Genomic DNA, 11307 nt, shown 5'->3' with positions numbered 1-11307 from the left:
TTGGTAGAAACCCTGATTCGTTCATTCGCACCAAAACTGGTCTCACCATCATTGACCACGTTACCCAGGTTCTTACCAGACACAGCCACCCATTTTTTAACAACTCGAGAAGAAGCGCGCCAGAAAACTACTAGCAGCAGAAGAGAGGTGTAAAACATACGCCGTTGCCCATAAGACACTCTTACAAAGACAACCTTCACATCATACATGATGGACTCATTAACAATTATACACCACAACGTTGCACATCGGTCCCGTATACACATACTTCCCAACCCATACAATGAAATAGACCCAGATATCCAGATACCCAGTAGTGTAGTTGTGTATGTGTACCGTGTTATTGTGTGAGATGCCATGACTGTTTATTAAACAGTCATGGCATTTCACACAATAACACGATACACATACACAACTACACTACTCATACAATCAACACTAAAGGAGAATTACATGACTGAAGTGCAATTTTAGTTAAATCAGTCACAACAGAAACTAGCACGGGTCCCATACACATTGCCACAACATACACATACTCGTACATCACAGAGACCACACCTACCAATCACAGACTTCCACCGCTTAGCCTCAAACAACTCACCCGCATATATACTGGGCGATTTAAATGCAAAACGCCCTTGCATAGGAACACACAACACCAAAACAGCACTCACCCAAATTTTTAACCACATCTACTCATCTGGATATTTTCCCCGACACTTTAAAGGAGCATCAATAAAACCGATCGCAAAACCAAACAAATCAAAATAACTACAGATCTTCAAAACTTCAAACCTATATCATTACTAGAAGTACCAGGAAACATTCTAAAAAATAATAAACAAAAGACTTAGGACTTACCTCGAATACAACAGCACCCTGTCGCCAACATACCATGGGTTCCGGACCAACCGGAGCACAGACACCGTACTCGCCATCATAGCTGAAAAAAATAGTACACACAATAGGAAATAAACAACAATGTTGCATAGTCCTCCGTGTTGTCTCAAAAGAATTTGATAATGTTTGGCACAATGGACTGAAACATAAAATTAACAACATTGGTCTGCAATGTCTCCATTGGTATTTTCCCCAAAATACTTTGCAGTTTTCTGGACAACAGACCTGCCCGCATAAATTTGCCAAACTACCAAGGACTTACATTCCCCATAGAAAGTGGTGTACCTCAAGGAAGTACATCCCATCCCTTTACACACACTCTGGCACGATTGCACCCCGTTATATATGCCCAACGTGTTACATTTTTCCCTCATCATTTATCTCTGCTGTAAGGTTCAAACTCGTATACAGAGAAACAGCCAAAGCTGTTCTGTTTCCTCCATTCATTTCCTCCTTCCCAGCTAAGTGGAGTGATCAGGCTATTAACCTCAAATTACATCAATGGTGAAATTGTATATACAAGCTAATTGTTTTCATCAATGTTTTTCTTCCTTTCTCGAGCCGAGTTGAGTTATCAGGATATTAATTAACCTCAATGTTTACAGAGTCATGGAAGTTGCATATACAAGCTATTTAAGTGGATTTAATAGACATGCGATCTTGGAAGACCATAGATAATTACTGCTTCATATTACATTATTAAGATCATTTTAGAAAATTTAACTTGTTAAAGCCTTTGCTTTCAAAGCAAACCTCTGAAGTTTCACACCATCTCTATGATATATTTACTCTCATAGGGGCACCAAAAATTCTTCAAAGCGATAACGGCAACGAGTTCGTTGGAGCCCCACTAACAACAATGATGCATACATTTTGGCCTGAGACAGAGCTTATCAGGGGATCCCCCAGACATCCTCAGAGCCAGGGATCTGTGGAAAATGCCAACGGCGACATAAAAAATGATGTTATGGGGATTGGTGCGGGAGAAGAACACGTGTAACTGGGTGGACTTGATCAAGCAGGTGCAATGGACCAAAAATACTGTCAACCATAGAGTAATTGGAATGTCTCCATACGAAGCAATGTTCGGGCAGAAGCACGTATCACCTATGAAAATCACAGAACAGGTAAGAAATTGTGCTTTTAACTTAATTATTAAATTCAAATTGACAGATTAGAGAATTTTGGTAGGTTGATTGCCTTACACAAGTAACCCCAACTTTTTTTAGGAGACTGACTACGAAGGGACTGAACAGCAACAACAACAACAACAACAACAACAACAACAACAACAACAACAACAACAACAACAACCATGGGATGAACAGGTTTGTTTCTCGTACAACTTTGCTCATGATTTGCTTTGTTTCATAGATGAAGTGAGTCCTTTACACGTTATTCAGCTAGGCGATTTACAGAAGTGAACCAAATATTACATTTTTTTTTTTTCATAGATGGAGATTGAGGAAGAAGACAGAGCGGGTGTGCAACAGCAGCAGCAACAAAAACCATCATGGGATGAACAGGTTTGTTTTTCGTACATTTTTGCTCATTAATTGTTTTCTTTCATAAATAAAGTAAGCCCTTTAGACATTATTCGGCTTAGCAATTTACAGACGTGAACAAAACGTTACAATTTCTTTTTCATAGATGGGTACCAGGGAAAAAGACGGAGCGGGGGTACAACAGCAGCAGCATCAACCATCACGGGATCAGGTTTGTTTCTCGTACATCTTTGCTCATGAATTGCTTTGTGTCATAGATAGGTCCTTTATACATTATTCGGCTTGGTAATTTACAGAAGTGAACAAAACCTTATAATATCTTTTTCATAGATGGGTCCCAGGGAAAAAGACGGAGACGGAGTACAACAGCAGCAACAGCAGCAGCAACAGCAGCAGCAACAACAACAACCATTATGGGATGAACAGGCTTGTTTCTCGTACATCTTTGCTCGTGAATTGCTTTGTTTCATAGTCCTTTATACTACGAAAGTGAACAAAACGTTACAATTTCTTTTTTATAGATGGGGTCCAGGGAAAAAGACGAAGACAGGATACAATAAGAGCAACACCAACCATCATGGAATGAACAGATTTGTTTCTCGTACATCTTTGCTCATGAATTTCTTTGTTTCATAGAACAAGCTGAGTCATTATTCGGCTTGGCAATTTACAGAAGTGAACAAAACGTTACAATTTCTTTTTCATAAATGGGGTTCCAGGAAAAAGACGGAGACGGGGTACAACAGCAGCAGCAGCAACAACAGCAAACATTGTGGGATGAACAGGTTTGTTTCTCGTACATCTTTGCTCATGAATTGCTTTGTTTCAGAGTCATTTATACTACAAAAGTGAACGAAACGTTAAAATTTCTTTTTATAGATGGGATCCACGGGAAAAGACGGAGACGGGGTACAACAACAGCAGCAGCAACCATCATGGGATGAACAGGTTCTCGTGAAATTGCTTTGTGTCATAGATGATGCTGAGTCATCATTATTCGGCTTGGCAATTTACAGAAGAGAAGAAAACGTTACAATTCCTTTTTTATAGATGGGATCCAGGGAAAAAGACGGAGATGGGGTACAACAGCAAGAGGGGGAGGAGGGAACACAAGAGCAAGAAGAAGATCAGCAGCGGTTATACAATGAAGAGGTGAATTATCCATAAATGATCATATCACCATATGTCTACCTTACTCCGAAAAAAAAAATAATAATAATAATTGATTTACCTTTTCCGACAGGTCAAAATTTCTAGAGATGGAGAACTGGTAGAGAATGAGTAAGAACGCGCAAATGCAACTGTAAATGAACAACATTTGGAAAGTTATTATAAAGGTATGTAGAGGTATTATGGTTATATCTATAATGAGTTTTTTATTCCTCAGGATAATAATTTATTTATTCATAAGTTAATCTTACTTTTTCTTTTTAATTTTTATAGATCAGACAGCGAGTGAGAGATGGGACCGAACAACAAGCATCTAAGATGATTAAGCCTACTTTCTTCTTCCTTACATCCCGAGATCAACGACTGTGTCAACGTCACGATTCCCCAGATGGATCGGCCGAGGAAGATAAGCATGCAAAATTTTGTTGGAGTAATTGTGGCCATCGAAGAAAAAAAAGGAAACAGACTATACAGTGTAGCAACAGAATACGGTTGTATAAGGCCATTATTCCCTCGCAATCTATTTGAAATCTGCCGCCGAATAAATGTGATAGATATCGAGACGGTGAACAGAGAACGGACAGTATCCATCAGAAAAATAGCTGCCGCGGAAGCGATAAAGGGCAGTGAGGAGCCCTCCTCCAATATTTGTCACTGTGCTACAGATTTCTGTAAGACAATGCGCTGTTTTTGCAAGAGAAGAGGCTTATTGTGTACGGAACAGTGCAAGCATGGGCGTAATCCCAAAACCGGTCGCATCAATCAAGAAACTGCTGCTAATTTTAAATGTTGCAATAAATGAAAAATGAAGTTATAGACGTTTTCTATCTGTTTTTATCCAAAACAATGTGTACATATAGAGGGAATTGTAAAACTTTATTCTCGTTAACAATAAATTCTCTCTTAACAAAATCACCCTACTACCTCTCTTCTTCTTGAGTATAATGGTGACGACAGCTGAGTACGGAAACGCGCGAGGGTTGGGAGGGCATGAAGTCAAGGCTGGCAGGAAGGGAAGGAGAACGCCGCCCGAATATGCTGCCTCGGCCTTGGCTGTGGCTCACTGACACGTGGCTTAGCTTAGGGAGAAAGAGAGAGAAGGCGGGAAGGTAGTGGGTGGGCAAGAGATAGCGGCGACGGTGAAAGGGGAATAGTAGTACAGCAGTGTGCCCAAAGACTGTGCCTGAGTTTGTAGGAGTGACAGGTGCCCTTGTCAGTGAGGAGAATGAATATACAGACAGACATAGAGAGAAAGACGTGCAGGTTGCCTGTGTGTGCTGGGCGATTCTTCACTATTCTCTCCCCTCGTTCATCTTTACTGTGTAGCCCGATAATACAGCGGTGCCTTAAGTGACAAGTTTTTATATTTCCCCTGCCTAAGTCTTCCTAAGTGTCTATGATTCTGTCGAGCATTGACCTTTATGGCATAACAAACGGGCCCGAGGTAAGTTTTCGTGTGTTTAGCACATCCAGCCACGCCCCTGGACTTCTCACACTAAACGATGTGTTTGTAATGAAACAGGTATAGAGATCGTGGTTACTCAAACAGTGAGGTAAGTACGGTGAGAAAAAAATGGTCTGAGAAGTACCGGAATAATTATTTTATGGATGTCGAGAGGGAGCGAATCAGTGAAGGTCGCGGGATTAGGGCGGCTGGCAGCACTGTTGGTATAGCCCCAATCTGGGAGAAGGGAGGAGCGGAATGCATGGAAGACACACTGGGGAGTAGTGGAATCATCTATCTGGTGAAGGAGAGCGAGTCAGGGGTGACAGAGTAAGGATGGAAGCCGCCGAGAACAAGAAACGTATTGCTATAGATGACACTACCGATTCTATAAATAAGTCATTGCGCCGTCATATTGTAACGTAGGCGCAGTAGCGACACCAAACTGTCGTATTGACAAGCTAAAACCTACAAAAGTTTATTAGAACCCATGGAATTCAAATTCTACAACGACAATCAGAATGATAGCAATCTCAGTGGATTTATACTTATATTATTGAAAATATAAAATTGAAAAGAAAAACAAAACAACTGCATGGATTTAACTTTTATTAACAAAACTAAGCAGAAAAGTCAAATTCGTCATCATTACAATCCCTTTTAGAGTCCGGCGATGCCGCTACTTTTGTTGCAATCGTGTCAGTAGACGTTCTCTGAGATTTCACAGGTACCTCTTTAGTTCTATCCTCCTTGTCTTCTCTCTTTCTCTTCATTCTTTCCTCTTTCATCTCCTCCTCTATTTCGTAGTCTTCTTCAAGAAGCAGATCTTTGGTAGAGAGACAAAAAAACAGGTCTAGTTCGCGCTTCTTGCTCTTTTTCCTCCCCTTCGACCTCTTCCATAACGTTGAACGCCACCTGCTCGTCCTTGCTCTTGTCCGAGTAGTAGTCTCCGCACACCACCGCCGACTTGATTGAGGAGATAAACTCATGAATGTTCACCTCCTTGTAGTTTGAACCGCTAAACCTGAATCCGTTTAGGTTGTAAACTACAGAGTAGAATTTCTTTTTGTTAATGCCCATCAGGAAAGCCATGTTCTTGTTTTCCAGCCAGAACTGAGCGTACATTCTCATCATCATTCTAGACTCTTTGGAAGCGATGACCGAAGAGATGCCGGGGTTGGTAGTCGTATTCTTGTAGTGCTTCTTGTAGTGCTCTAGCGCTTTGGCGATCTGATTATCTGGGGCTGATTATCATTAGCTCGCCAATGTCCGTCATGAGATCGGCCATTCTGTTCTTGAACACCTCTATCGTTACCATCGGGTGATGCTCGCTACGCTCCATCTCTTCGTTGCGTTCGTTGATACGCATAGGCAGCGCTGCGATCCTAGCAGCGTACTCCCTAATCGAGCAGCCCCTGCCGTTGGCATTGGACAACATTCCGTCAGACGGCTGCAACTCCAGGTTCTCCTTGCTAAATTCGAACGCCTTCTCAGAGTTGCCGGCTTGCATGGAAGTAATGGTCTTCATTCTCTTGTCTTTGTTGTGGGGGTCGCTTGGTAGTGTCTGGCTCATACTTGGGACCGAACTTGGTCCTCGCGTTATCTTCTCTCACCCTATCCGCCCAAGCTGAGGAGTTGCAATAGTTTTGGCACTCGCAGTTGGTCTTATCCAATCTAAACCTGCAGTTGGTAAAGGCGGCGTAGGAAATATTCGTCTCGGACCCATACTCGTACTTGTTGTTGGTGCCTGCCAACAGACGGATGCGCTTCGACATGTTTCTCAGGCGAAAGCAGACCTAGTTGGCAAAGAGACCGGTAGCCACCCTGTATAGATTGACCGGATTGGACATGATCATGTTGATGGCCAGCTCCGAAGAGCTGTTGAAGCAAGTGGTTTGATCGTCCCTGATAGATTCGGTATCGTTGAGGTCGATAGAGTCTTCGACCTCCTCGCATTTGGCGTGTAAAAACCGCACCATGTCTTCCATCAGTTTGCTATTATCGTATCTTTTACAGAGCGCCAGAGCAACCAGCGAGTCCATAATGTCATAGAGAGAGTCTTTCTTGTCGCAGACGAACATGTTCTCGGCGGTAGCCGCAGCAGCGCCCTTGTCTTTACCGTTACTGTCACCGGTACCCGATATTTTGTCGTTAAGGAGGTCGTCAAACGTATTGTTGTTGTTGTTAATTTTGATCGAAGCCAATACGACGTCTACATCGTCTCCACTGTTGCTGCTGCTCTTTAGTGCATCGTCCAAGCCGGCCTCAGTCGACACTTTGGTGTTGTCAAACTCGGGCATGTCCATTCCGCTATTATTGATAATGGCAATCAGATCAGATGCGTTGGTGTTATCATCAAACTTTTTCTGGCTCTTGCCTCCGTAGCCATACATCTCAAGGAACTGAGCACCCCTGATAGCCTCAGGCACCCCTGGTGCCTGATGGCACCGACGTGTACAGTCCCACACAGCTGTCCCAGACTTCAAACTCGACGTTGAACTCCTTGGGTAATGTATTGCACTTCATCAACTTGGTATAGGCATCTCTAAAGTTGGTTTTTAGGTAAGCGAAACACTTTTCCATATGCTCTGACCTGACCATGTGTTTAACTTCCATGCTGGACCAATGAGTGGATGTCTCGGGATTGACGCGCACCGCACTCACATTCGCAGCTGGCGAATGTGGAATCTAAAGTACAGCATCGCATTCACTTTATCGGCGTAGTCCTTGGCGGCTCTGATATCGACCGAGACGCCCTCACGGTAAAAGTACTCTAGAAGCTCTTCTGAAGGCGTGGACCAAGGAGCGATCGAACCCGCTGGGACCGCCGATCTGTCGTTGTTGCTGCGAAGCCGTGACAGCCGCGAAGAGAGTACGGTGTGCAGCATGCTCTTGATGCGGGCGTCTTCGTCTTCAATTTTTTGCCGGCCCCATCGCCTCCCTTCTTCTTTGCTTCCAACAATTCCAAGTTCTTTTTCCTAAAGTTGACGTTTGTCTTGAGGTTACCCTCGGTTAGGACATTTCCCTTCCTTTTGTATAGACAGCGGGCTAGCTCTTATATTTGTTCCGTACTCAAGAATGGAAGCGCGTCGTCGTCCTTCTTGGCAACCTTAGAGAACATTATTGCAAAGTAGATGGGGGGCCCTGCTAGCCAGACAACACTTCTCGTAGATGACCTGAAGAGATATCTTCTAAAACAAGCAATTTATTGTTGCCCGATTCTCTATATCCAGCGAAGACATAACAATGTCTTTAGAGATGGAAACTTCGAAACCTAATGTGCTGATCCCCTAAAGCCTCGGGTTTATATCGGGGTGTATGCTCGCCTCCGTGTTGACCCTTACTGGTGTTATTTACAAGAATGGCGGATTGACGAGTCTGCTGGACGGATGCCTGAGAAGGGAAAGTAACAGCAACAACACTCTTAGGAGGAACGCCAAAGAAAACTACAGTATACCAGAGGTTGTGGTCGGGATGCCATGTTCCAGAGACGAACTTGAGGATTTTGTGGTTCGCGTGGAAGATTCAAGAAACAGCGAGTGAAGGCGCCTGTTTTCTCCTCTCCGTGGCCGGGGAGACCTGCTGAAGAGGAGGAGGGTGACAAAAGGAGGTACGATAAGCCTAGATCGTCGCCTCTGAGAGTGATGATTCCTATAGAAATAAAGCCGAAGAGAACAGAACCAGCGGTGACAGAGGATAACAAGAAGAACAAAGAAATACTCGTATATTTGATATGTCCTTGTCATCATCATCAGCCAACATCAATAGTAAACCATCACTGTATAGCAACAAGGCTGCCATCAACTACGCCAACTGTCGTCGAGGCGCCATGTTCCTTCCTATACCTCCTCCCTCCTTTAAGCAGAAGCAGCAGCAAGGGAGACAGGAATACGAGAGCCTGGAGCACATTTACGAATCCATCGACAGTGTGAAAGATTGACCAGCACGGTTTGACCTCTGATCCCTCCTCCACCGCCACCGCCTCTGTCAGTAGCCCCGATGGAGTCTTTCTGCACCTCGCAGATGGATGAAGCAAAAAAGAAGAAGAGTGCCAGAGGAGCAGTCGAAAGGCAAGATCAGGTGCGTGCCCGAAGAGCAGTCGGAAGACGAGATCTGGCGTTTCTAATGTGTATTTGTATCGAAAGGAAGATTTTTTTTTATTTTTAAGTAAAAATATTTGCAATTTATACTACTTTTTCTATTCCTTAACAATTTTTTAGAAATTCTTCTGAAAACTCCAACGATACCGGCGACACCTCTTGAACCGGGCTGGAGCCAGAGGGTCACGCGCGAATGCAACCGGGGAAGCTCTGATTTAGGCAAGGAGGCTCAATATCCTGTACCCTCTCCCCCTTCCAGCCACTCAGTTGAATTCGTTGGGTCACCCTTAGCTCAGGCCCGGTTGAAGAGGTGTCGCTGGTATCTTTTCAGAAGATTCACATCAATAAAAAAAAAACTTAAATAAAAAAAAAAAAAAAAACTGCACAGGTTTTTTTATATTGATGTGGTAAGCCCTTAAAAAAAATCTAAAAAGCACAACGATACCGGCGACACCTCTTCAGCCAGGCCGGGACGGAGGTGAATTCAATTGTGCGCTCGTAGCGGGCAGGGGTGGACCTCGCTGTCCCGTCCTCATCGCAATCGTTCTCCGTTGCCGCTGCTGCTACTGCCATCACCACCACCGCGCCTTCAGGAAGGAGCTTTGACGTCAATCCACCTTTCTTTTACCTTCCTTTGCAAGATCCTTCAAGCGGGCGCCTGGTACACAAGAACGGAGCGACGACACCTCATCGATACAAGACACGCAGACTACGTAAAGGACCGTAAGGAGAACGTAAGGAGCTGGCAAGTACATCATGAAAGCAAAGTCTTCGAGGGACAACATAGATTTTACAACGCCACCCATGACTTCTGACGTATACCCAGTGTCGAGCAGAGAGAGTTCTCCAAGAAGTTCTGCAGCAAGTTTTACAAACCCGGCGATGTTTCCATGTTCATCTCTTTGTTGTTTAATGGCATGAATGGGCACGGAAAAACCAACACTTGCACGAGAATTTTGGTGAACAAAATTGTAAAGTATCATTTGTCGTATGTTTCGAAGGACCAAGACAGCCATTACATACCTCTGTCGTTCTACTTCTTGCACGCCCTCAACGATATGAACTCTGGCTGTGGTAACGTGAACATTCACCCGGAAACTTTAAGAAAAGTGGGGATGAGAGTCAGCGCCAGTGTCTTGCGGTACTCTTTGTTCGAGCTCGACGACGTGTACCTCCGCAACCTCATCAAGTCCCTGAACAAAGAAAGAGCCCTGCTGCCCGTACTCTTGGACGCGCCTCCCGATCTGTTGCCCCTGACTGAATGCCATGCTCCTGTCCTGGCAGCGAAGATTAAGAGGATGGGCATCCTTCCCAGAGACGGGATCATGTCCAACGCCATCTACTGTCTATACTTTGACACCATTAAAGGATGCATCGACGGCCTTCGTCCCATACCTTTCAATGCGGGCATGGTGTACAGTGACTGTGTGTTTGAACTCAAGCACCTTGTAAGACAAGGCTAGATAGTCATGAAGGTGGAGAAGAGAAAGTTATTAGCAGTGGAAAAAGAGGAAAGCTCCTCAGCAACCAAGAGGAGATGCGTAGTTGATTCGGAAGGGGGGAGGGTTGCCATCGTCAAGAGGGACTCGTCTTCGTTGGTGCCTCTAGAATTAGAAGAATGCGGAAGCAACGGAGAAGAGTTGGCGTTTCTAAACAAGAACTAAACAGCTTTGGCACAACTCCTCAGGCGGCTGGAAACGAGCGGCTACTGCTCTTTCATTGACGTGGAAGACGCACCCAATGCAGGCAACAGCGGAGCTAAAGAGGCACTCGTCAGGTTCTTCAAGCCTCTGCTGGCAGGTTTCCCATCGCTTTACGTCTTTAGCGAGCACATGCCTATTGACGGATTTGACACGGCCGTGAGGAGTCTAGAAGAGAACAGAGGAGTAGAAAAGGAGAATCTTCTTTCCGATATCAAACAAAACATTAGGCCTCTACACAAATGCAGAAAGATTCACTACAATAGCACCCTTAGACCAGCCATCGAACTCTCATTTTGGGCAAGGACTTTCTGCACTATCCACTGTACTATCCATATTCAACAGAGTGTTGGCGCTGGCCAATGCCGACGGAATAGGAAGACCGGCGCACGAGGACGTGATAGGCGAGTTCTCGCCCGCTCGTTACACAGTTCTGGCCCAATCCTTTATAACTTTATCCATTAGAAAAGAGACAACGTCAATACCCG

General features: G+C 44.4%; 1 protein-coding gene across 1 annotated transcript; it reads left to right on the top strand.

The window, feature by feature from the left end:
* The first annotated feature begins 404 nt into the window (after nt 1–404).
* LOC135110734 (serum response factor homolog A-like) lies at nt 405–4795 on the top strand. The gene is made up of 10 exons (XM_064023356.1): nt 405–2027; nt 2130–2228; nt 2355–2426; nt 2551–2616; nt 2736–2842; nt 3125–3190; nt 3285–3353; nt 3456–3557; nt 3649–3742; nt 3849–4795. Exons 1-9 carry the CDS (start codon nt 1860–1862, stop codon nt 3677–3679), a joined length of 780 nt encoding a protein of 259 aa, XP_063879426.1. The 5' UTR covers nt 405–1859; the 3' UTR covers nt 3680–3742; nt 3849–4795.
* The last annotated feature ends 6512 nt before the right edge of the window (nt 4796–11307 follow it).

Source organism: Scylla paramamosain, chromosome 20 (assembly GCF_035594125.1).
Source record: "Scylla paramamosain isolate STU-SP2022 chromosome 20, ASM3559412v1, whole genome shotgun sequence".
NCBI classification, from domain to species: Eukaryota; Metazoa; Arthropoda; class Malacostraca; order Decapoda; family Portunidae; genus Scylla; species Scylla paramamosain.
Note: the sequence above shows the minus strand (reverse complement) of the source record. Positions and strands in the feature narration are given on the sequence as shown.

Excerpts from the sequence above, each read along its gene's own strand:
- LOC135110734 (XM_064023356.1), top strand. The coding sequence starts at position 1,860 with ATGATGTTATGGGGATTGGTGCGGGAGAAGAACACGTGTAACTGGGTG. Across the intron at positions 2,843-3,124 it reads GATGAACAGGCTTGTTTCTC|GAAAAAGACGGAGACGGGGT; the intron begins GTACATCTTTGC and ends ATGGGGTTCCAG. Across the intron at positions 3,191-3,284 it reads AAACATTGTGGGATGAACAG|ATGGGATCCACGGGAAAAGA; the intron begins GTTTGTTTCTCG and ends TTCTTTTTATAG.